This window comes from Anas platyrhynchos, chromosome 2 (genome assembly GCF_047663525.1).
Source record: "Anas platyrhynchos isolate ZD024472 breed Pekin duck chromosome 2, IASCAAS_PekinDuck_T2T, whole genome shotgun sequence".
In the NCBI taxonomy this organism is placed as follows: Eukaryota; Metazoa; Chordata; class Aves; order Anseriformes; family Anatidae; genus Anas; species Anas platyrhynchos.
The window spans coordinates 97,605,381-97,632,600 of NC_092588.1; the positions used below are offsets into that span (position 1 = coordinate 97,605,381).

Genomic DNA, 27,220 nt, shown 5'->3' on the forward strand with positions numbered 1-27,220 from the left:
TTCCATGAGACTCATGCTGGGAGTCTCAGACCCACTGGAAAAGCAGAATTATCAAGAGAGATGTCTGACAAGCATGCAAACAGAGCTTCTCTCTCATAGCCCAAGTAGTTGTCACCAAAAAAAAGGTGTCACCAAAAAAGAAGGCAGAAAAAAAAAGGAGTCCCAGCAAGTCACCTTTACCAGTAAGAAGAAGAGATTGACATGAAGAAATTCTATCGGAATCTTGCTACTGAAAGAGAACATAAGGGAAAGAGAGGTGATGAATATGTCTTCAGTGGGAGCACAAATTACTGCCACCAGCAGCCTTTCAAGGCTGTTAGTTACAAAGCTGCACTCCCCTTCCACGGGAGTTTTTGTCTGCTCGTTCCAACCTGTAGCTCCTCAGGGCTAGATCATTTTTGTTTAATGTTGGCTAATGGCAGCACCTGAGAGGAAGGCAATAAATTCATTGATCACCAAGCACAGTTTGGGATATAGGATGAGCTCAGTTTAAAAGGAGATTCTGCTGCAGATCACCTTTGTTCAAATTTCCCATTACAGAATGTGAAGAATTTAATTTCTTTGTATTTTAGCAGTGTTTGACAGCTTCAGATGTTTAGGGATTTCTTTCTGACCCCGATGAAGAAACACTCTTTTAGTACTATGAAACTTGAGAGCACTTTAAGTTAATTTCAGTTTAATTAGTCTAAGTGTGGTTTCTGTTCTTTTATTAAAATGATGTTTTGTCATAATAGCTAGATATTCATACTGTATTTATAAAGATATATTTCAAGATATTTCAAGATAATTTCAAAAATGTATTTCAAGCCTGAAGCTGTAGAGATAAGTGGACATACTTAGAGATTCAATCCTTGTTCAGAAAGAATGTTCCCAACTATTAATACTGCATGGAGAGCACCCAGGGCAAGCACAGCGGCCCGTGCATTACATGATGCAAACCGAAGCCGCTATAAGGCAGGTGTTGAAATGAAACCATAATGAATGAGTGAAAATAAAGCATTAGGACAATTGCATGCTTGACAGCTTTCACCATGCACTCCCACCAGCAGGCTTACCTGATAATGATCAGAGGAATGAAGTACACCAGGAAAGCAACCACCGTCATGTAGGGTATCCAGTAGGAGTCATCGGGCCAGAGAGCCCAGCACTGCACTTCCCCATTGGAGAGCTGCCGTTTCCCAAAAATAATCAGAGTCGGAATCGAAAACAGGAAAGAGAGGCTCCAGGCCACTCCAATAAGAACTTTCGCCTGTCTTTCTGTTCAACAGATTCAAACAGACAGTGTTATTGGGGTTGCCAATGAGGCTGTCCCTTTGAAGCAGAACTGAGAGAAAGGTGGGGAGGAGCAGAGACCGTGTGAAGAAAGGTGTTTTCAGTCAAGCCAGTTGGTGCTGAGAAGAGTGCAAGGGAGTGTGGGGGTTCATTTCTTTCTTATGGTAAAAAGTCATTTAGTTATCATTTTTTTTCAATATTCTTTGGGCCCATTGAATCTGAAATGCTATGTGAAAGGCATGGGTGAGGGTCAGCAAGTCAGAAACATGAGAAGTAAAATATTCCTCTTGGCCACCAAGGCAACTTTATGAATGAGTGCAGGGGATGTCAAGCCTGCCCTGATGCACATTTGTACCTGGGCACAGCAAAACAGAGGTCAGTATGAAGACAGATGGAAAAGAAGGAGCCTTTGTGCTACAGGTAACTGAGGAAGGTTGAGACCAGGAAGGGCTACTTAAAATATACCTGGGTTGGAGTGTACTGGATATACTGGAGGGGTGAAAGGTCCTCCTTGGAATGGAAAATTAACGTATTGATGTACCTTGTAGAGAGAAAACTCAAAAAATATTCCCTCTCAGGATATAGAAAACGCATCTGTTTAGGGTGGAAACAAAACTGCACAGCCATCTGCTCTTGACCCCGGCTGAAACTCTACTGCCCCAAGGAGAAGTGATGCTGGAGAGCCCAGGCATGTCCTGCAGTTCCCGATGGCACAGTGGGGACCAAACCCAGCTCCAGTTGATGGACACAAGCCCAACCACACCAAGGGTGGGCAGCTAACCATGCAACAGAGAAACAGGATTGTGGGCTAGTGCTTGAGTGCTCAGCCCTGCTTTGTCTGCCGCAACAGCCATCCACTAAGAGATCCTGCTGGACTTCATGGTGAGGAATGGAAGTTCAGGGATCCCAAAATACCTGGTAGATTTGGGTTATTGTTTCCACCTTTCTTCTGTCCTCCTCTACTGCCAAATAGAGAAAACTGGTAGAAAACCAAATGATGCCCAGTGGCTCCTATGGAATTTTGTAAAAATCAACATGTTGGAGCAAAGAGCCCTGAATATTTAATTTTGACAAATATGCATAGGTAAAATCCTTGTAGCTCTAACTGAAAAGTATGGAGAGGAGTGGCTGATCTATGGATCACCAGTGATTCTCATCAGCAGTTATTCACCCCTCCTTGAGTCATATTGCTAGAGAAACATATGGGGACAAGTTTTTGATTTGGGAAGCTTTGGTGCTAAAATATTTTATTGTCCTTCTTGTCTAAAAAATACCTGGAGTTGTGTGTGAAAATAGAAAATCATTTTAAATTATGCATATCAAGAAGAACATCTTTTCTCCTTGAAGCTGAAAGAGCAATATAAAAGCATGTGGGAGAAGCATTCAAAAAGTAATTTTATGCTTTATAAAACATCACTTGCAAATATGAATTTATCCTGCTCATCTTAAATGCTACCCACATTCAGCAAAATATGGTCTTGCTAATCCAGGGCTTAAGGGAACTTTGATGACATCCACATAAGGGAGAGGGTTAGATTAAGTCTATAAATATTGCACAAGCAGAGGAGAACCATAAAGTTTCCCAAAGCATAACAGAATAAACTTCACAAGAGGAATATTAAGAGCTTCACAAAATATCTCCTGGGAGAAAATGCTTTTAGGTGGTGAGGAAGCTACTTAAACAACATGCTACAAGCCTCAATAGGGCCCAAGTGTCCATTTATAAGGGGGAAAGGTCATTCGTGGATAACATACCTTATTTTTTGCACTGTGTAGCTGCACCCTTAATTTGAAGTGAAGTGGGCAATTTGTGCTTGGCAAGAGCGTTATTTTATCTACATGTTTTGTAAAACTTTAGCTGCAATGTTCATTTATTCTTTTTTTAAAACATTATTTGTATTTGGTAGAAAATCACCTTGCTAGTCTAAAGGGCTTTACAGGCTACTGGTAGCATAAGGATAGATTTTTTTTTATTGGGTTAATGTTAATCATCTGCCTCATAAGCAGTTTTTTTTTTTTTAATTATTATTATTTTTATTTTTATTTTATTTTTGCAAATGCTCTAGTATGTTCCAAGTGCTAGCAAATTCTGTAACTAGGGTTATATAAGTTATAGATAGAATAAGTTATAGATGGAATCAAATAAATATCAGCTTTCTAATATTCTGTATAATATTCTATATAATATTCTGTATGATATTCTATTCACCCCTGTCAGTATTTTCCTCTAAACATAATATTGCTCTTTATATGGAGCGTTTTCATTGCTGGAATGGTCAAGATGAACATCCAGCATTAGCAGGAATCTGTCACAAGCTCTTGTACTGACTCTCCTAATGGGCCTGTTCATGTCCCCTTCCCTTTTGCTTCTTCCATCTGTATATTGCAGCAGTGTTTTTTATGCACATCTGTCTGTTCTCAGCTCCATGTGGAGGAGAAGCACCTTCTGGGGGGAGTTTTTCTTCCTACTGCCACCCTGCTGCAATCCTTTCACCAAGAAAGTGCTATTTTAAAATTAGTTTTTAAGTCTGGAGAGAGTTATGATCTCAATGATCTAGTGGACTGGAGCGTTCGCACCCCAAAGCTGTGCAAGGGACAGTTTCTACCTATTTGGGTTCTTTTATTTAAGCAGTTCTGTTGTCTCCTGCTTGTTAGCTTGCACACTACTTATGTATATCTTTTCAGTATATGAAATGTCTTCTGCCATAACTTCTCACTTTCTTTACTCTTCGATCTTGATTTATTTATTTATTTTAACGAGCTTCTTTATTGTTGAACAAGATGCCTTGTACAATACAAGTGTTGGAATTAGAAACTATAGTTCTTCCCTATCCTGTGCTTTCTGTGGTCATGTATGTATTTGCAAAGTGAGTATAAAATATTTAACCATTTTATCTCCTTAGAAGCCAAGAAAAATACGTCATTGAAATGTTTTTTATAAAATAACTCATGGCTAGTAATTAAACACGTGTATGTATTTAAAATTTTTTGACATTTTCTAAACAAAACGATGGACTTTTTTTTTTTTTTCCCTGAAATGATATTTCAAGGTTACATTATTTCTAAACAGAGTAAAGAGAAACAACTCTTTTGTTTCTTGACTGAAGGCTTTTGGGGGATGAGTATTTGGTTTTGGACAGAATATACAAGTGTCATTTTCTACTAGTTGACTCAGAATGGTTTTTAGCATTTCTTTGCATCATTACCAATGACAAAGTCTTGTAACTCTTTTTGTTCTCCATTTGCAAGACACCTGAGAGCTGCACACATGGCACCTCTGCTAGGAACAGCCAGGTGCAAAAGGCTAGTGTATATAAACATATATTTCAAGAAGTCTCTGTGGTACATATGCCTTCTTAGATCATTCTTCTGCATTTACCACTGCCTCCTTTTTCCCATTGAAGATAGGCAGGTAGCTGCATGATCTTCGCTCCATGAAAGACATCTGTTGGTGGCACCAGCCCTGCTGGAGGCAGACGGTGCTCATCAAGTCCCCTCTTGCTTCCTGGCATGCCAGATCTTAGCAAATCACCCTGAACCACTTGGGCTCCAGTAAAGGTGATAAAGGGAAGAAGGCATGCTTGTTAATCCTCCTAGGCTTATTATCCCTTTGCTCAGCTCCTGTACGCCCCATGTTGACCAGGTATCTTTGGCTGGAGGAATAGTGCAAAGAGCATTTTTGCACACCATGGGGCACAGAAAGAGTGACCTGCGCTGTAGTGGGGCAGGATGAGGTTTGCGATCTCTGAGGATTGCATCCCACCAAGTGTAGGAAGAGTCTGATGGAGAAGAAAACCCTCTTCAAATACGGGAAAAAGAAAAAGAGCTATTGCATGCAATTTGTTCTTTAACCTTTACCAAATTTTCCATGGCAGCGACAACAACAAAAGTTCATGGATCAACATCAAAATGGTTGGCAAAATGTACTGAAAAAATTCTTTACTAAGCCCAGGAAGTAGTTTAACAACGTTACTTTTCTCCTGTGCCTGAAGAAGAAATAACAGTGAGTCTGTCCGGTAGCTAGCCCTGCTCGGCCAGCAGCCAGTGTTTCAGGTGGTTTATGCAGCTCCCAAGGCTGTGGGAGCTGCAGAGCAAATTGCATCCAAAAGCCCACTGATATAAAAACTTGGTATCAATCCTCCCCGCTTTGAAAAAGTCAGTCCACATGCTGGGGAATATTAGGTTGAACTTCACTCAAGTATTTGAAGTTTTCAGGCCTTAGAATCTGCCAGAGCTGCACCACTGCCTGGGCTGTGATGGATTCATAGATTTTTAAGGCCAAAGAGGACCATTATTCTGATCCCCTGAATAGAGCAGACTGTCAAAAGTCATCATTACTCAGAAAAAAAAATAATATTTCTGTCTGATTGCAATGCATCTTCGAGCCACCATGGCTCTCGTAACTGTACCCCTTCCACCTCACCTGCTATTAATATTTTTCACTCAGTGCAGCATTCTTAAATTCAGACTTTAAGCTCTGTAGGAAAGAACTCACATTCTTTAAATTGTATTGCTAAGCAGACAAGGTGTATTTGAGTGCTGCAAAAATAACAGATGGAATTTTAAAACAGAAAAATATCCTAACTTATTTGCTATAATTTTTAAAGTTCTCTTATTGCAGTCATATCAATTCTCAATACTATATAGCCTCTATCCAATTTTTTAATTTTTTTTTTCACGTGAATAAATAGGTAATATAGTTGTATCTCCTAGAGACAGTCTAGCTGTACAAGGGATACCTTTTTGCCCATAATACTTTCCTCAAAATGCTGGAAGATAACGAAACCCCTGTAGTTTTTAAAATGTCATTTCATTCTTCACTAACACAAAGCTTATAAAAAACTGCTGAGGGCTAAGTGCAGCTTTATACATATTGAAGCCACAACTCTTTTGCCATTTGGAGAAATGTAGCAGAGTCCAAATATTGCTACAGCAGGAATAAATAATTCATGGCACAAGGTTAATAATTTTGAAAACTTTCCTAGTAAAATGAAACTAGCCAATACTATCCACAGCAACAGCAAGGCATGGAAATTCTCCTACCTCCTTGCATGAACTTCATTGGATAAACTATGGCATGATACCGGTCTATGCTTAGTGACACGAGGACATACGTTGAAGCATACAGGAGGACCACCTGGGGCAGAAGGTATAGAAGACAGAAACGAGACACATTTATTGCAGAAAATAACACCAGCTATAACACTGATCTAGGGATATTGTAGGAATATATGAAAGCTTTTATGGGAAAAAAAAATAAAAAGGAGAGGAGAGGAGAGGAGAGGAGAGGAGAGGAGAGGAGAGGAGAGGAGAGGAGAGGAGAGGAGAGGAGAGGAGAGGAGAGGAGAGGAGAGGAGAGGAGAGGAGAGGAGAGGAGAGGAGAGGAGAGGAGAGGAGAGGAGAGGAGAGGAGAGGAGAGGAGAGGAGAGGAGAGGAGAGGAGAGGAGAGATATTTTCACCTCAATATTTTTCTGGTCTACAAAATTTAAAGGATTTAATATATTTTAAATAATAATGTTTAAATTTTAAATGAATATCTTTAGCATTCAGCGTTTCTGATGCTAGCAAAATGTCTGTACAGCATTTTGTTTGGTTTTATTGCTGTGGGGACACAAAGCCATGTGAGCTTGGGTGTACAGCGGACCATGTGGTTCCTGTACCTGTAAGTAGCGGACAACTCTGCAAATGATATCAGGAGCCATGAAATCTCCCGTGTAGCGCCAGATGATGTCGGTCATTATGTTTATGAGTCCCGTGAATGAATCTGCAAAGGAAAGCCACCGAAACTATGTGAAAAGAAATGCACACAAGGTGCAGTTTAGTCATGGAGGCAGGGAGGACCCTTGGGAAATAGCAGCTCCCCCAGCCTTGAGGGGGATGCTCAAGGATCTGGGAAAACCAGAGAAAGAACTGGAAGTTTGGTGCTGTTTTTGGTCTCATTCTCTTAATTTGAAGCCTATCCATTTGGATAGACAAAGTGAGACTGGTGTAAGTGTCAGAGCCTGCAGCTGTGGTTGTGGTGCAGTCAGGGGAGGACTTGTCACTGCCACTGGGGTTGTGGCTCGGGATGGCTGGCATTTAAAGCAGGCCAGATGAGCTGCACACCAAAAGTGCCTTTTTCTTTCCATTGCTTATAAAAGAATGAAGTGACTGTCTGAGAGGGCTTCAACAGCACTAGGCTGGGTGTGGATCCTGGTCTACACTGGCATGTCTACTGAAGATGCCTAAAATTAACTGAGATCAGTTCACCCTTAAATAGCGACTTGCTTTTTGTGAGTGGAACTACATAACAAATCACCCATGGGCACTACTCCCCTGTATACCTACATGTTGCAGGTCTTTCCACAAAGATGTGGAGGGCTTGATCCTGCAGCATACCAGATATATGTTCTTCTAGCTCACCGCCTCCTGCTAAGACCCCTGAGCTTTTCCATGAGGAGTGGATAAAGTATGACATTGGGAAGCTGTAAGCTAGTGCATAAGTGTATGGGCTTGTTCTCAGCTGTACCAAATATTGAACTACCTAATGTCTGTTTTCCTTCACTTTTTATTTCGATGCAAAAAGAAATATGTACCCTATGTGAAAGCACCCAGGGTGAAATCCAATGCTGCTGAAATTAGTTGGAGTTTTGTAAGGATTTTATTTGCAAACTTAATTATTTAATAACTAAGCCCACCCTGTCAGCTTAAAGTTAACCTACTTATGTCTGTACTTCTCCTGCAGTCCTCATGCACCAAAATGAACACACCTCAGGCCACCTTTAATTGTTTAAGGAGATCAGAGGAGATATTCCAGTCTTTGTTCTGCTACTTATTGAACAAATGAGCGCTTACAGCAATGCAAGTTGTACAAAGGGATTGCAAAAGCTGTTATTGCTCTTGTGCATATTGGCAATATTAAGTCTTGTACTTAAAAGCAGAATAATAAAATCTCTTTCCCTTTAGGACAGGATAAATGTTTTGAGTGCTATACATAGACACAATGGTGCATCAGTGTAATGTTGTGCTGCTTACAGTAACACAACACGTTCCTCTTCTTGGACAAGTTAACACAAAGGAAAGGCGCAGGCTGGGAAAATATTTTGTGCAATTTGTGAGGAAAACAAAACAAAACAAAATAGCTTCAATCCACATAAAAAAAAAAAAAAGAGCAGTGAGGTAAAATGTTTCATTCTGATACCACCATTTTGCACATTTGAGAACTGTCTGTAAAGTTTTATATAATTATATATTATAATTAATCCTCATATCAGAGCATTTTGGTTTGAAATGTATGTTTTTGGAAACCATACATTTCAAAAATTTCAAAACTTTTTTTTCAATTTTTTTTTCAAATAGTTAATTGTTTGAACCAGTATTTTCACGCAAACAGGTGTGGTTTTGCCAAAATGTGTCTATTTTAATCCCTTTGAAATTCCAGAAATTCACACTTATAACTGGAAATTGAGATCTCAACTTAATGCTTTAGAAGCAATGATCTGTTTTGCTTCATTGGAAAACTAAGATTTTATTTTTTCCTGTATCAGTAATCCTTCATCTCCTTTTTCATGCACTCTTAATTTAAAATGAAATAAGAGCAGAAATATTATTGCTGATGCAAGTGAACACAATATTTCCCTACTCGTGGCTTTATCTTATGGCAATTATTTCAATATCTTTCAATTAACTGTTGTTTTTTCTTTCCTCTCCCAGGATTTCCTAATGCCATTTTCTCTCCCTTCTCTCTTCCCCTGCCTCCAGCAGGAGGCTGGGTCAAGGATGACCTCCAGAAGTTCCCTCCAACCAGCATTTCCACGTTCTCAATTCTCACACCTGCTAAAGGCAGCAGAAAATCCTGTTTTGAAACCATATCTTAAATTTTGCTCATTGATTAGAGTCATGGGGGCAAGGGATGGTTGCTTCTCTAATGAGTATTACTGGATTTAAGATTTTATTGGTGTCTGTAGATGTAGGTGTCTGTAATTAAGGTGGTCTTTTGAAGAAACCACAGGGTTTTAAAGGGGAAGCATTTTAAAGTGAAATGTATTCTCTAGCAGTGGTTCAAACTCAGCTCTTTCCCTCTCCTTACTCCTGAATTATTGATTCATATTCTTTCTCTCCAGTAATGAAATATTCATCAGTTCAAAGTAATACACATCAATAGAAGTTCACCTCAGGATATCCCCCAGTTTTTGACAGTCTGAGCATCTGCCAAGCAGGCAGTAAATGGGGGCTCAGCTCCCCTGGGGAGGAGGAGGATAAGCAGTCTGCTCTTCCACCTTCCCATCTCAGCGCTCGCTAGGGAACAGGGAGGCAGAAGGGAAGGCTGTCTTCTCACCTCTCTCTTCTCACCAGCGTTTTGTTGTCCCTTTCTGACGCACTTGGGAAGTGCCTTGGAGATGCATGAAGGGCTGGCATCCTGGTGGTCTCTGGGAGACCTCTGGGAGGCTGGCTGTGATGCTGCCCAAAATCTCACTTCCAGCTAATGCCTATCGCAGCTGTTCAGTTTGCATCCTGAGTGTGTTTTAAACTGCAGGCGGTCCCTACTTCTCTGGCTCATTTCATGGAGCAAGTGAATGAGCTTTCACTTACAAATGATGCCTGAAGGTGCTCTCCACCTCACATGCCATGCAGCTGCCAGCCAGCATTGAGACTACAGGGGGAATTACCCTGCTGAAGTGAACCCCCTGCATGCAGTGTGGATGTCAGCTCCATCTCCTTCACTCTACAGATCTGATCCAGCTGCACTGCAGCAGCTGCCAGTGTAATAGCGATAGACTTAAGTACTTTAAAGACAACTCAAAACTCTCTTTCCCTTTAGAGCTCTTGAGCGGGGCTTTCAGGTGACTGCAGAGGCTTTTTAAGCAAGGTTTAAACTTCCCAGCTGCTTTGTGCTGTCAGCTGAAGCTCCTCACATCCAGTGGTGTCATTTCAGAACACTTTGTGCTGGGTTTCCGATTCTCTGGGAAGCGCTCGGTGGGCACTTGGCAGAGTACATGTCCCCGGGCACAGCGCACTTTTGTGTGCCAAAGCAGATGCAGCCATCTGTGCACGCACACCAAATTAGTCCGAGTTCTCAATTCCCTTTAATTATGGAAACATGCTCCCACATAACATCCTCATGCCCTCTGCACTACCAAGTACTGGGCCACTTTTGCCCTATCATTTTCTCTAACACCTCTATTATTCACTCTCTACCCAGCTAACTGATTACCCCTATACCAAGCATACATGTGAGCTCCACTGATAAAAGCACCGTATTCGCTTCTGGCCCTAAATGTGCCATTCATCCTTTTCTTGCTTTCTGTGTCCTCCTCCCTGCAGTACTACAACTACCCATTTTATTAGTGGTTTAGGCAATGAATGTGCTGGAAATTATTCTTATGGGTCATCACAGCCATGATAATTAGGCTTCATATTTTCCATACCTTCACAGCATTGCTTTAGCCTTCACACACAGCCTAAATCTGCCAGTGCTATACATCTGAGACACAGATCATGAATTGCCAGCAGAGCTTTAGTCACCGGTGGATGAGTCCTCCTCACCCACGTATCATCTCAGACGCAATTACAGTCATGATCATGATGTCTGGAAAATCCTTATCTATCATGTTAAGTGCTTTTGCTACAGGTTAGTGTTTAGACGTCAGCTATTTCACTTATGTGGTCTCAGCAGATCACAAGTTCATCTCAAGATATGTCACTGGGGTACATCACTGACATCCAAAATGGTCAAAGCTGGGTATCAGGAACCAATGTAGCCAATACTTCATCCTAAATCTCAGTGTCCCTGTTGCTGATAATTTTCTCACTGATCCCCACTGAGCTGGTAGCTTGCTCCTTAGGTACCTGTGTTCTCTTATTGATCTTTCATTTCCCAGGCCGAAGGACACCAACCTCTTTCCTAAAAACAGCAGTGGTCAGCCTTCATTCATAACTATGTGTGAGTTTGTCATTGCCACTGTTTTCTTAATACTTTTTTTTTTACCTAGAGCTGTTGTTTGTACTGTGGTTCTCTGCATGCAATTCTAGGCAAGAGTGTGACTACAGGTTCATTTAATTCCTTAGAAAAACAGGAGAAAAATCAATTAATGACATATATCCTCTTTTGATGGAAAATAAAAAATACCAGCAAGTGATAATTTGGGACTTTTAACATGATCCAAAAGTGTAGTCACAAAATTATGCAGACAGAATGTTTCCTTGCTAAAGAGAAGATAACAGCACTAATGTGATGGGGACAGTAGCCGTTTGCTGTTGAGAGGAGGTGGAGTTTCCAAAAACATGATTTAAAAGAAAAATTCCATGAGACTTCAGTAATGAGAAAAAGTAGAGGGAGGCAAGCAGGGAGCAGAAATGGATTTGCCTGGGGTACAGAGGGAAGAAAAAGTGGCTGTGGGGTTTCGCACACACCAGGCAGGTCTGCAGCCCCTCAGCTCTCTCCTTCCCATCACCACCATGGCCACAGCCAGTCCTCCAAGGCACAATTTGTACCAGCTTTATGAATCTGCCAGTGTTTCTAAAAGCAGCTTTTAACCAGCAATTATTAAAAAGACCAAGAAGCAGACTGTTGTTCCTCGATGAGGCTGAACCACACTGAACATAGTGCTGCAGCATCTGAGAAATTTGGCAGGTGCTGAAACCAGCTGTGAAAATCCTAAAGACCTGTTCTTACCCAAGTCTCTCTTGTAGTCAGTAAAATCCATTTGGATTTTTCTGAGTATAACTGAATGTGAGACCTTGCCTCTTTGCATTTGAGTGTGGGAGCCACTTGATTTATGAGGTGGTTGCATGTGCTTGTGTGTTGGGCACTGCCTCGTGTGCCTGAGGAGTATAAAAATGTGAAAATACAGCACTGCCCTTGGAGGGACAAATTTGAATGCAGGTTTGCTATCATTTTGAGTGAGACAAATTTTCATAGCAAGAAAACCTCCACTGAGATAGAAGTCCATTATGGAAAACAAATGGAGGTAATTAGCAATCTAGCATGGGAATACGGACATGTTACAACTGTCCCAGTTAATCTTTTTATAGAAATTCATTGAATTGATGGCATTGCCCAAGGGATATACCTTGTGCAGACTTCGGGATATTTCTTTCATTACAACCAAAGAGTTTAAAACAAAATTCTGTGCTAGTGAGGCTGCAAGAAAATTCCTCCATCATTTGATTATTACTGCTGACACCACTCTTCCCTTAAGTCATTTCCCTTAGAGATGCTGAATGTTTTTCCTATCAGAAGTGGGGAGCAGATTGTTGGTAAGCTGCCATGGGTTAAAATGCTCCACATGTCATTTCAGCCACAAGTTGATCTTTCTTCCCCCTCATGAGAGCTGTCCTTTTAAGGTGGATGTGGAGATCTATGACTTTTTGGTGAAGCCAGTAGCTAGTGCCTCTTGCTGAAATTTCATTCCTCTTTTCATGTAATTTACAGAGTGTTCCTCATTGTAGCAAGGGATGTTTTGTCGTTTTATTGACAGTACCAGACTGCAGAAGGCACAGCAGCAGTATGGCTTGTAACACAGGTTCCTCCTCAGGGCTGAGTGCTGGCTCATTTTCTGGGGACATCACCATGTGTTCCCATCACCTTCCTATCCCCAAAGAGAATCGGAGGCAGCAGTTTCCTAGCCCTTGCCTGCCACTCTATGGAGTGATAGGCCCTTAAAAACAAAAATGCTTTAGAAATGAACCCTAGTGCAGCAATAGGGACCCATCTGTGATTTCTGAAGGGACGAGGCAGCTATTGCCAGGCAGAGCCCTGTTTCACAGCAGCCATCACTGCTCTGCCATGGCCGCTCTGTATCACATTGCCTGACATGCAGCCAATGGCTAGGGGTGCAAACAATTTAAAATCAAGGTACTTGGGAGTCCTGAAACTGCAGGTTGGCCCCAGCATACCTGAAGGACAAAGCAGGCTCTGGGCACCTTTAAGACAAGACACCTGTAAGATACCCAAAAGACACTTTTTAAAATGCCTTTGCCCAGTTTTGCAGGCCCCCCACCAGCACTGCAGAGCTTTTGGGCACAGGATGGTGCTTTTTGTGGGCAATCAGCAAGCTCTTTGCTCATCTGTGGTGCTTGCACTCCTGCAGGCACGTGGCAGACACGGTGTGTGATGCACTGCTACAGCATGTTCTCTGCTTAAGGCCTGGAGCAGAACACAAAATATAAGAGATGAAACATAACCCACTTGAAAACCTTTGAGAGGGAGTCTGTTCAGTTACAGCTATGCAGATTTTTTTTCAGTGACAGAAGTGATGTTTTGAGGTTTTCGTTCTTTTTCTCTTTTTGTCTCATAGGAAGTGACAGAAAGTTTTGCTGTAGTGGGTAAGCATTTTATTTATTTATTGCATTTCCTACATTTCTGCTCTGAGGTCCCCCACCCTCAAGATAAGGCAGGCAGGATGCTGTAAGGATGCACACAGTAAAGCTTCAGCCTTGCCCCTGGGCTCATCCAGGTTAAATGATAAAGGGCTGAGACATGCTCTTAGGGCACAACATCAACCTTAAAGAAATGGCACTTACAAGAGCCAGAGAACAGATCCCTGACAATTCAAATGCAGTGTGCTGCACATGTGAAGGGCATTAAGGTTTTGTGTAATTTGTCTTTTTTAATAAATCTCTTCCTAGCTTTCCTTCCAACCCCACTTCCCACAGCTGACAGAAGGCTGGATTGAACCAGCAGTGCTGCTAGGGGGGATTGTGTGGAGCATGGCACCTGGTAAGACTGTGTACAGTGAACAAGAAGGAGGACTTGGCTCATAGTACAAGGTCATCCATGTCTGCAGTGGTTTTAAGCACTCAGAAAACCTGGTTCCTCACACAAGGGTGAAGAACTGAATTGAGGACTGAATGGAGAAGGGAGTTGTGCAGAGCACATGAAGTTGAGAGCTTCAACCAAGTCCCCACTTTCTTCTTTTGTTACTTATGCATGTGTAGCCTATGAGGTTGCACAATATTTTGTTCAGTGGGAAGTTCTGCACAAAGGGAGGAATTTATTCAAGTGGAACACACAGTGTCATCTGAATATTTCCACACTGGGATGTGAGCAGCGAACAAAATTGTGGCTGCCATTTATGCCATAGGTAATGGCAAACATTGCAAACACCTTCAAGTTTTGTGTTTTATTGGGTTCTTTCAGAATGTCTGTAGGTTTTGAAGTAGGAATCAAGCATCTGCCTAGATAAATGAACATAAGACTGATGCATGCCTGACTGTCGAAGTCACAGTTAAGCAAGAACAACTGATCACAAGTATTTAGCTTTTGGGAAAGTGTATTTCAAATTCAACCCATTCATTTAACTCCCCTTCTTTCCTTCAGGCAAGGCAGAACAGGTAGAAGGAGTAAAAGCAGCAGGAGGAAAAAAAATCATGAATATAGGATGTTGGTCTTGGTTAATGAAAATGCAGAAGATAACGTCCTACAGATCATCTTGTCTCACCTATGCACTGGAAAATGAAAAAATGAAAACTGGAAAAATGGAAAACTTCTAAAAGGACACAGAAACTACACAGTTTGTAATTAGTTGACTCTTCATTTATTTCAAGTGATTATTGTACCTCTAACATTTTCCATGAGAAATGTTCTTTCTAGGATAACACGTACCAAACAAGTCAATTTTAATTCTGTCCTTCCCCAGTGTCTTCTACATAGATTCATTTGTTATTTCCTCTGTAGCCCCATTATTGGTAATTTTTGGCAATGTTTTACCTCAAGTATTTTAAGGACTGCTTATCCATATCTTGATCACAACAGCAGCTGTGTGATTTTTCTCATCTAAAAATTGTGGACCCTACAGGTAAAGATTTCTGTTGATGTAATTCAGGCATTCTGGTCCCCATTACAATCACTGAACACGAGCACTTATAATCCTTTCCTACTGTCTCAGATATTGTTGATGTAGCTGCTTTAGTCTAAGTTGGTATGGTAAAGGTAAAGCCTTCTTTTCTTCCTCACGTCAAACTGTAAATCAGATTGCCATGATGTTGAGGCAGTGATGTTGCAAGCTGTAGCTCAATTTTTGTCTAACTGTAGGCTTGCAATTACAAAGCAGTGGGACAATATTCGTTCTCATTTTTGTACCTGCTTTGTCTCCCCTGGTGTCTGCTGATAACATGAACAAAAACGTACGAGTAAGCTTCCCTGGAGGATTGCCTTCTAAAATCATCATGTGGAAAGGGCAGCACATGAAAAATGAATGCTGAACTGCTTTCCATTAAAAGTATTGCAATGCCAGAACATGATGAAGATTGTTTAACATGCAGTCTGGATCTCAGTCCTATAACTGGACTCAACTTGGCCGTAGTAGACTTATGAGCTTTAGGATTTATTACAACAAATAAGTCTCCATGATGCCATGTGATATCTTGGATGTGAATTCCATAAATCCTGTTAAACTTTATAATCATATGGTAACCAGCTATGCAATGAAGTTAGAGAAAGTAACAAAAGTCCCTTAATACATGCCAGCCTAAGTTGTACAAATTGTCAGATGGTGTTCTGTCCTACCATCCTCTAGAAAGATGGGGAAAAGTCAGTCTAAAGACAGCTTCAGAAAATTAAATAAATATCACTACTTTAAAATGCAAGAAGGGGATAATAAAAAAAGCCTATATTCTTAATGCAGCTTTATATTTTCAGTGCTTTCTAGTGGATGTAATGTTTTCCTCTCCTCTCCTCTCCTCTCCTCTCCTCTCCTCTCCTCTCCTCTCCTCTCCTCTCCTCTCCTCTCCTCTCCTCTCCTCTCCTCTCCTCTCCTCTCCTCTCCTCTCCTCTCCTCTCCTCTCCTCTCCTCTCCTCTCCTCTCCTCTCCTCTCCTCTCCTCTCCTCTCCTCTCCTCTCCTCTCCTCTCCTCTCCTCTCCTCTCCTCTCCTCTCCTCTCCTCTCCTCTCCTCTCCTCTCCTCTCCTCTCCTCTCCTCTCCTCTCCTCTCCTCTCCTCTCCTCTCCTCTCCTCTCCTCTCCTCTCCTCTCCTCTCCTCCATCATTATTGCAGCCACACTGCTGGCAGCACTGATGAAATACACATTGTGCAGTCCTCTCTCTCAACATCTGCCACCAGCATATGAAGATGCCAGGTAGAATACTCTACACACCTACCTTAATTTAGCAACAGATATCAAACCTTCATGAAGAGTAACTACAAAATTAACATCCCCTCTGTCAGATGACAATCCTCTTATACTTTCAGCAGGGAATCAAAGAGCAATCCATAGGAATTACAGGCAACTGGGCAACTCAGAAATAAATAAATAAATAAACCCACTTTACTCCTTAATGCTAAAACATTGGACCCAAGGGATCCAAGCAGCTTTTTTTGAAAACAAAAACAAATGCAGCACAACTGTCATTAGGATTTGAATGTCTAAAGCAGGCTGAAAGTAGGAAAACCGTAATCAGTCCATCAGGACCACAGAACAATTCTGTAGCTGTCAAAGCAAGAATTAAGCCTTCCTATAAACCAGCATAAATTGACACAGCAAAAGCAGACTGCTGCCAATGTAAAAAAAAAAATACATAGTTCAGTCTGTTGGCAGCTGAATGTATCTACAAAGCATATTCAAGTCTACCACTGGGACATGTGAAAAGTTATCAAAACATCAGCCATCCTAATATCTGGTTTTGCTCTGGGGCCCCAAAGTAAACCCTGAGCCTACTTCTTGCCCTTCTTTTTTCCCTGTACCACACCATGTGCACCAAATGTGGCAGAAATATAAAAACAACTATTTTCATTGCACTCTGTCTTGTCCAAAAATTGTGTTGTTTTGAAGAATGTCATTTATGAAAAGGAGCACTGAAGACCAACTGATTGCTAGACAGACTTACCAGTGCTCCTATTCCCTTTTCCCAAAACACGTTACTTATTTAACACCCTTGAGACATGCTCAGAACTATGTTTAAACAGAACCAGTTTTCCACCAGTGTCAAGAGCCTTTGGATGAGATGTGGTTTGTGGTTTGAGGGCTAGGCCTACCAGGAATTTGATTGAGGTTGCAATCCCAGTCCAAAGTGATTCTGCAGCATGCTAAAAACATACAAGTAATCAGTCTTTTCAAAATGTCCACCTTCTCTTCCTGACCAAAAAGGTCTGGGTATGTTTGAGATGAATATCCAGAGGGTTAGGTTCTCCCTGCATATAATTCAGTGAGACAGTTGAGTGTAAAGAGTGCAAACAAACAGCTCATTTAAACTGCAAAAACAATTTACTTGTGCCTTTTGCTTATCTTCTTAGTCAGTGGCATCCTGGCAAAGTTCATCTGAAATTGGAATGTTTTCTGAAAGAGTGAATGTATTTATTTACAATTCACACTGAAAACATAACTCTGGGAAAAGCTTGATGCGGTTCAACGTAACTTTCCCCAGTTCTGGGGCAAAGAATGGTCAGCCGGGGGGGATGTGAATATTTTTTTGCCACCTTCTAAGGGAAAAAAAGCAACATAAACAACAGACTATAAATTCAGCAAGCCATTGAATGTATACAGTCACTGTCTTTTTGAGAATATTTTCTGCAAAGTATTGTGGATAAATTGTATGTTGAAAACAATATTAACTTGCAACAGCACTTATTTGAAAATATATTGGAGTACCAATGAGTGGGAGTTTAAGGATATGGAAATATGTCTGAAAACACACAATGCTATCTTGCAAGAGCAGGTAGGCCATTTGTTTGTGATATTTCAGGATGATCAAGTTAGTCCTGAGCAAGAGCAAAATAATGTGTTTGTGACATTATCTGTGCACAATGAGGTCCAATAAAAGAACTCATAAACATTTTCTTCTTCAGATCCCTTCAGATTTATATTGACATTATAAACCACACAAGTGAAGCATAGAGTTATTTAAAAGCATACCTGTAAGAGATATAGTTTTAGAAGCACTGCTTCACTGCTTTTTTTTTTTTTTTTGGATGGATCCTGTTGAATTGATTTTTTTTCCCAGTCTATTCATATTAGCTGTGTAGATTGTTCACAAAATTGCAATTGCGTATTGTAATTTCACTTTGATCACAGTCATTTTCTTTCTTGTGTTATCCAAGCTGTCTTCTAAAAAATAGAGCAGTAATGGTATGCAGCAATGGATACTGAACTGCTCGCAAATCACTCAGGCAGCTCATAAAAACATTATTAAAAGGCAAATGCCCTTTGTGCTCCTAACTTCTAAACTACACAAGCTGAAGTGCTTTAATATGTCTAATGCATCATAATACATTGAGATGTGCTCTGCTGGAGTTAGCACCATGGCTTTCCAGCTGACAGCTTTTCCTCTCCTGTCAGTCACTGGCTGGATTTGACTCTGACTTCAGTTCATGATGTCAGTCAGATGTCTCAGTGTCGTTTGCTGGGAAGCTTAGTGACAGGAATGTGGCACGTATAATTTTCCTGGAGTAATTTCTCACCTCCTGCAGAAAGATCCTGTTCAGAGTGTACTGAAGTGTCTCCCTGGTACCAGCAAGTGTCCTCCCAAGCCATGGGGACTAGAGATGCCCCATGCTGGGAAGATGCCCTGGCTCACTGACTAATGTGAACTTTCTTCCAGAGCTGGGCATGCTGCTTTAGTTTGTGGTTGCATTAAACAGCCTTCTTCCCCTCTCCTGATGTCATCCCCTGATCAGCGGTGTCCATGAATGTAACATTCAGACATCATGTGAGTTTAATCTTTTACCTAGAGAACTGGGAGCTCATCTGAAGATGTGCTTACTCCTAAAATCAGATCCTGTGCAGCTGCCCTACAGCTTTCCCTGTGTAGAGGAGATCAACAATGCTGGCCACAGCTTTTGAAAGCTGAATGTGCATTGCCAACCCTCACAGGGTGCTGAGAACTCTTTCCATCGTGGCAGCTGCCCTGGGTTTGGTATATTTGGTTCCTCATTGTTGCTTTTGTTTACTGGAAAGTTACCTTGTCAGGCCAAGGCAGGAACTGGTACACAGCCATTAGTGATCTGAAATGGCCACAGGTGTGCTTGTAGGGAGTGAAGAAGCTTATCCTTGTTGTCTGAAGGACTTCTTGTCTCTTTTCTATTCGCTGGGCATATGATACTTCGTATTGTAAAACTTGCATCATTCTTTAGTCTGGTTTTGATACCTAAGATTAATGTCAGAGTTTGTGTGGCTGAGCTCAGTTCTCAACCCACGCAGCCTTTTGATGGATCGAGTCCTGCCTTGGTAAAGTTACCTCTGTCTCTTAGAAAACTGGGGCATTCTCTTCACCTTTTGTTTATCTTGCCTACTGCTGTTGTAAGCTAAGCATAAACTATACTGCCTATAAGGCCCAGGTTTTGTAGCGTAAGAAGTCTTTCCAAAAATCACAGTTATAAAATATGATATCTTGGAAGACCTAAGACTTTCATACAGACAAAAAGGATCAGCCTAGCCAGTATCAAATTTCCAACAGCTGTATAAATATATTTTTTTCTCAGTTGGCATCAAGAGCTTTAAACCAAATAACAATTATTAACACATGATTTCCCCTTACTGGCAAATTATTTTTTTCCTACTGGCATATTAGTGGAATACACTTTCCCTTTGGTAATGAGTAAATTGTGCATGCCTTTAGATATGGTACACACTTACAGTAAGCCATCTCCTGAGTGCAATATATGTTCTGAATGTCATCACTTACAGAAAATCCATACTTGAGGTAACATGCTCTTACATTGTCCCCTAGACACAGTGTAAAACATTTCCATGTTGCTTTCTGTCAATCGCTCATTCTCCAAGGCCTAAGAAGATGGCCAAAGACACTGTCCCACCCACTCTACAACCAGATCCCTGTTACCTGAGGTGCAACATGTCCAAGCAACTCAAAACTTCTGTTCCAACAGGTTTTTGCTACAGAAGAGACAAAAAGTGCTTTGAGAGACATCTAAGGAATGTAAAAGGTACCACATTTTGAAAAAAATGGCTAATTTAATGCATGGTAGGATATGGTTATTTGGGATGTACCCAATGAAAGCCATGTATGTGGTGAGGCGATGCTATTTTAGTGAACTTATCAAGCTACAAGGGCTGGCATACCCATGTGGGGAGACCTAGACACAGTCTTCACTTACAGCCAGGTTGCAAAGGTACAGGACTCACTATTGATTTGTTCATTTTAGAGGCTTAAGTGTTTGGGATGTATGTTTTTGGAATATAATATAATGAGAGGACCCTTCAGAGAAACTAGGTTGATATGCACCTGATGTGTTTGACACTTACTTATTAATATTAGATTAGATACTTTGCTTTGTGAAGGTTTCACATGGGTAGTTTTCTTTGCTGTATTGTCTTTTGTGCATTAAAATTTCATGAGAGTTCCTGACACAGAGCAATGAGATTCACCACTGATAATTCTTTGAGAGTAGAAATGCATGCACTGCACGAGTGGATTAGTGCTGTAGTATAGATTTCATGGGTCCCATGCAGCCAGTGCTGTGAGGTTTACTTCATATGGGCCTTACCATTTTGCAAGCCCAGTATTTAAAATGTGTCAGGCTTGCTGTCTGTCCACATGTGCTTCTGTCAGGAAAATCCAGAAACCTGAACTTCAATCAATTTTATAAATGAAAGAGGGAAGAGGTGACATGGCATATTACTTTTAGAGATACGGACAAACCAAAACACTGAAGGAGTCTCGTTTTTCAAGTGTTATTTACAAAGCTGGCCTAAGAAGTGGTGTTACTGATTGTATTCTAGGCTAGGACTGAAAGAAAGAGTCTCTTTTGCTTTTCAGTCCTTTTAGGGGGGAAAGGCCCATGGTCTTGAAGTTCATTACATACTGAGTAAGGGCATTTATACAAGAACACCTCCTTGATTTTTAAATAGTTTCCAACTTTCATTAAAACAAACAAAAATGACTGAGAGAAGTGACATTTCTTGTATTATTTTGACTTACCAAATATGACTGGACAGAAATTTTCTTTAGGAGCAGTGTGAAATGACAATGTTTAATCCACTGTAACTTATTTTTTAGTCTAAGTAATAACATAGCAGTAACTCCAGCAATCCCATAACAGTTCCAGAAAAGCATTGCTTATATTAGTTCTGTCTCTGTAGGAAAGCCATTTTCTAGGAAGAACCTCCATCCTTTCCATATGTGATACCAGTTCCTGTTTTATTTCCTGTCTGTGTGAGTTGGAAAGTGGAAATGGATAGAAATCAGTCCCTTATTCAAGACTGCAAAATGTCTATTTATAGAATAGCGCCATCATAACACGTAGAGATGTGGTATTCATCTCTATAATTAAGGTTATATTAAAAAATCTATAGATAAATAGCTGCCCTGGCACATCCAGTAGATAGGTTCTGATTTTTGCTATTATTTCTTCAGTTCATAAATGACTTCAAAAAAAAATACACACCTGTAATTTTATTTTTATTTTTTAAGAAAATATTTGTACTTTGTCATGTTTCTTCAGGTTCCTGGAGCTACAAAGCAGTCTCCTTGTGCTGAAAAGCTCCTAGTCCCCAGTTCTGGTTTGCCAGCTTTTGTCATGTTTGGATAATATTTTGCCTATTGTTCTCTGCTGCTAGTTTACAAGTAAAGAATAATCACCTTGCAAGGAAAAAAAATAATAAATATAATATATATATATAAAATAATATAATATAATATAATATATAATATATATATATATATATATATATGTATATATATATATATATATTTATATATATAATGTTCATTATCAGTAAACTGCCAGTCTAAGAAATCAGTGTGATCTACCAACCATTTCTGCTTTTCAGTGCTGTTAACATAGTTGCTTTAGAAACAGCAAAAAGTCTGACTTGGAATTTAAATGCCTGGGGGGTTTTCCAGATGTAATTTCCATTCTATTTTTATCATTCCTGTTCCTATTAAGCAGGTCTTCACCCTTTTCTCTTTCTAGGTACCAGCAGCTTATTTATGCCCTCATATTGAAAATGTCAAATAGGAGTGGAGAAATGTAGTCTACCTGCAAGTTTTTGGATTTCCAAGTTCTGTGAACCTCAATTTAACACTTTTGAAGTTTTATTTTTTTGTTTTTGGTGTGTATTAAACGTGTGCAGAAACAGAATGATGCTGCTCAAGTATGTCCATATTCACATTGCATCATTTATGAATTTCATGCTATTCTTTCTGCTAGTGCAGCAGGGTATGGTAGTTATCTACACTGCAAAGGTTCTAGTCCAAGTTTAGCCATGCAGCCATTGTGTTACTGCACAGGTTTGGAATAGCATTTACCACTTAAGCTACATTTTTTTCCAGACTTTACTTAAATAAATTGTCTTTTAGGCAGATGCTAGAAAAGTCTGGAGAAATTCCAGGTGGCTGTTTAGAAACATAGATGAGTGTAAAGGGAATATTTGTGTGTTTTCCATGAGGTAACATGTTGATATGTCTTGCTTTTAAAAAAAGTATATATATATATATATAATATATATATAATATATATATACTCATATATACTTAATATATATATACTTATATATATATATATACACTTATATACTGAGAAATACCTTCTCTGCAAAACTTTGTATTTGCTGATGTGAATGGAGTCAGAGCCTTTGGAGGTTTTATTCTAGCAGTGGAAGATTAGGTTCTTCATTGTCAAAGAGGAACAGTAATCTTGACACATTTGGTGATATATGAATGTCAAAGGGATTTATATAGTCAACTTCAGGGGTCTAAATTAGGACTTGAATCCTTCTGTACAGTCAGTGAAGCTTAAACACAGCTCAGAGAGCTTTTCTCTATTGGCTATGGCTGGATCACAGGGAAAGCAGCTTCCTATCTTACATAACTACAGTGAGGCACCTAAAATAGATGGCATGAATAATCCCTAAAATGAAAACCAGCATGAAGGAATGCAGTAATGAAACTTAATCCACTTATCTCTATGACAGTTATGGCACATTGTGTTTCCCAGGACTTAAGTTGAGCCTTATGCTTTCCTTTGGTCCTATTCCTCTATATGTGGCAAGTAGCTAGCAGAGCATTTTTCCTTCCTTATCCCTTCTCATAATGATGCTATTTAATGCTAAAGATGTGATGCCCCCACCAACAGTAACTCCCTCAGGTGAAAAAGGTCACAGGTTAAACTCTGAGTCAAAGACCTGAAAATGTATGTTGTCACCAAAATAATCAACTATCTGGCCATAAGAGAAAGAAGGTATATGGAAATATTTGCCAAATTCACATTTCACCATGCTAAATAGAAAAGTTGCTAAGATCAGAAAATTGTTATTCTTGCTATTTCTTTAAAATATTGCATGGTTACTCTAGCATGCACACTCATCCCACATTGCATTTTTGCCTTACAGCCCTCAAAATTGCTGCAGTCGTCCAGACAAACCTTTATAATCTCCAGGCAGTCCTACTGGTATCAGCAGATCTGTGATGACACAGTAATTTAGCTGCACAGTGCAGGTCTCAGCACAGGGTTAGCAAAATTACATTGATGGTGAAAGGGAAAAAAAGCTACTAGCAGAAGTTGGCTGAAAGGAAATGCTTTTATTTCAGCCACACAGAGGTGTAGTCAGGAACAGCATTTTTATGCAAAGTTCTGAAAAAAAATGGCAGAGCCTTTCAAAATGATATAAATGGTAAATGTAGCTCTCCTATGTGGAAATCTGTAGGTGGGGTAGTGGAATGAGGTTTTGGCTGTGTGTCTGTTGAAATGAGAAGACGGTGTCTTTGTATAAAGAAAGGACATCTAAGGTTCATTCATCATTTTTTAATCCTTTCAGAAATGACTTATTACATAGGAAAAGCAAACAGAGTGGCCAAGTCTACCTTAGTTTAAATGTATGATCTGGGGTGAATTTTGAGAGAGAGGATTGTTGCCCGGTGTTCCAGTACTTTTGTTATTTCCATTGTGGGAGTATCCAAGGGCCCAGGCTTTTGGGGTGATACTTAAAGGCACTCCTGGCTGACTTAGAAACAGATGCTTGGTGCCTGCTTGTAATTTTAAACATATACATCCACTGCAAAGGAATAATCACTTTGTCTGATATTGAATATGTATAGGCATACTGGCACTGGTTTTATTTTGTGCTTTAGAGGTAGAGGGTTTTGTAGACTAAAAGCTGTTACATACATACAGTTTATATACAGAAAGGCTTACATGCTTTGAACAGGAAACCCCACCTTTACTGAAAATATGTTATGGCTCTACAAAATAAAAAAAATAAAAAATAATAATAAAAAAAGATATTTCTGTCCTGAGAGTGTTATAGTGACTGATATGCAGATGAGAAAAAGACATTTCATCTTCATTGCTACATTTTCAGGGTCCCAGGTGGTCATGTGCAACATGAAAAAAAACAACAGCACATTGCAATGTCTTTTCCTGAAATTGGTACTGGAACTGGTGGCCACCTGGGAGAGTGCCTGCTGTCTTGCACTTTCAGAGTAGATACCATTTATATCAGTGGGCACTTTGAAAATACTGCTCTGAACAACTACGGATGGTGAACATGCAAGCAGTCCCCTCCTGGAGCATTTTAGTACAGGATATGCATGCTGTACATTAAGCAAATGGCTAAGAAAAGGGTTAAGAGGGTTTGTTCATGAGCTACCCTTGCCTGTGAGGACATGAGAGCAATGTCTGAAGCTATGCTGCAGTGTGGTTTTTGCTACCTGTAACAGAGCTGAGGACCACTGCTCAGACACAACAGCCTGGAAAATGTTCATTTAAGGATGTCTGCCTAGAGGTCTGTGATTGCATTAATTATAAGCCATGAATCATGGACATCTTGTTCCTGCATTTGTAAGATTAAAGTAGCCTATATAAATAACAGTCATTACAAGGTTTTTAAGTGGATGACCATTCTTGCTTCCAGTAGCAAATTTGGAGAGATCATTATCTTTTATTTCCACTAATGGGAGGGACATTTCATTCTGCTGTTAGAGATACAACACTTCAGCTTTTTTTGCATCTGTGCCAGCACTACTTTTTCCTACTGCAGTGGTCTGCAATTGACAGAGTCACAGCAAAGGGGCATATTGTTTCCAGCCCTGGACTCTCCAGTGAGCAATTAAGAAGGAATCTAAAAATACAGTCAGAGAGCAGGAGGCAAAATTTAGAGGCCACAGGCTTTGGTCAGGGCTGGTTAAAAACACTTTGACTTTGATTCAGAATTGGAAGCAAAAACAGAATTAGTTTTCAGCAAATTTACAGCACGTTTCTACACTCTCAGGGAGTGTTCCACCTCTACAAAAGCCACCCTGCAGGGTATTAACTAGCCTGTTTTTCAGAGTACCATATTCTAGAACAAAACTCTGGCTACTGAGTCAAGATCAGCTCCATCACTGTTTCTTTGCCTTTCCTAGCATGCTTCCTTGACTCTGATTCTCTTACCTATCTACTTAGAAAGCAAATGCAATCCAGCTGCTTTGCACCTCAGTACTACTGCCAGTCATCCAAAGTCACCTTCTTCCACCTGTCTTGTGGGAGTACAAGATCTTTTCAGAGAAAGTTCATTCTGCACCAAAGGCAGTTTCTTTTACTTTAAAGGAAACTTGCAAGGAAGTTGTATAACTAGGCTGTTTGTTGCTATTATATATTTAATTGTTTTTCCGACACTAGTAGTCTGGATTAGAGCAGTATATTTTCAGGATGCCAAGTTTTGTCTGCCAGACCTCTAGCCTCATGATTTCACCTCTGAAACATGGGATCATCTTTGTTTTCTGTGACAATTTTCCTTTGTATGACCAAACAAGGTGAAATGAAGGTCTATATTCTCCCTAAGAGACTGTCTTCTCCTTCATACAAAGCTGCTTTCTGTATCTCACTTTTGGTGCTAAAGCTCACTTTTGGTTTCCTTGCCTAACTTGTGAGGGTATTCTGCTTTTTACCCCATCTAATTGAGGACTGGGTTTGGAGATATCAGAATAGATATACATACAGAAATATTCCTGGCTGTCCACAAAAGAAACCTAAGAGTATAGTAAAACTGGAATTGTGTAGCATCAATGCCCAAGATGACTTATTATGATCTAGGGTACTATGACTCGTCTTCAGATCTTATTTAGAAATCAAAGGAGAATATGAGTTTTTGTTAGGTGGCACTGAATTGCCAGGACTAGCAATGGATATCCAATCTGGTTTTCCATGTGCTACTATGAGGTGTTGCGTGTGATGACGCCACCACATTTATCTTATCCTGCATTATGTCTCAGCTTGGGGGGGGGGGGCGGGGAAAGGTTACTTCTTCCAAATCTTCTTTTCAGCAGGTAGAATACTTTCTTAACATAAAAGACAACAACAAAAAAAAACAAACAACAGACACCTCTAATTTTTACTCAGTCTTCATGTTTTTCCAAAAATACAAGCAGAAAATAGAGGTGTGAAAAGAGGAGAAAGCCACAAAAGTCTGGGGATTGCTGGAATAAACTGTCTTTCAGTTCATCATTCTGCATTTTGTTTCTGTATCTCGGTTAGGCAATCACATAAATCAGTGGCAAGGTCTAGCCAAGACCCAGTTGGCAAGGTGTAAGTTTTCCAGTATTACTGGGAACTGAATGGGCTCTTTGGCTGCCAAAAGTCCACCTCCAATAATGAGACTTGCTGAATTAGAAACTAATTGGCTCTATGCAATTAACTTCCAATATTCATTATCATTGTGATACCTAAGGTACTTGTAAAACTGATGATTTTATACTCAAGATTTCTCTGAAGTGAGGAAATATTACAAGTACCATTTTCCAGATGAAAAGCTGAAACAGTGAGAATTATCTGTTAATATGGTTCTACATGTTAATTTTGTTAATGGTGCTATTATATTAAGTTTTTGTACACATCAGGAAGTAACAAGTCATCTTCATTCTTTCAACTCACAATGACTAGGAAGGAATACTAAAGGAGGAAAGGTACAGCCCATTAAAGTTGCCAGTACCACAGTAGATTTAGTATAGTTTTATTACCCAAGGCTTCCTGAGGAGGTCATATTTGGAGATTAGGCAGATGGACAAATTAGAAAAAAAAAAAGGAGGAGAAGGAGAAGGAG

General features: G+C 40.1%; 1 protein-coding gene across 3 annotated transcripts in view; it reads right to left on the reverse strand.

Moving 5' to 3' along the window:
- NPSR1 (neuropeptide S receptor 1) overlaps nt 1–27,220 on the reverse strand; it is a 59,089-nt gene that overhangs the window by 12,256 nt on the left and 19,613 nt on the right. For 2 of the 3 annotated variants that reach the window (XM_021268672.4, XM_021268673.4), the window contains exons 3-5: nt 6,933–7,036; nt 6,316–6,409; nt 1,056–1,257 (exon numbers count right to left, since the gene is read on the reverse strand). In XM_021268672.4, the coding sequence (XP_021124347.1) occupies nt 1,056–1,257; nt 6,316–6,409; nt 6,933–7,036 (400 nt within the window). The remainder of the gene's footprint in view (nt 1–1,055; nt 1,258–6,315; nt 6,410–6,932; nt 7,037–27,220) is intronic. The other variant, XM_027451421.3, reaches the window with a different exon arrangement.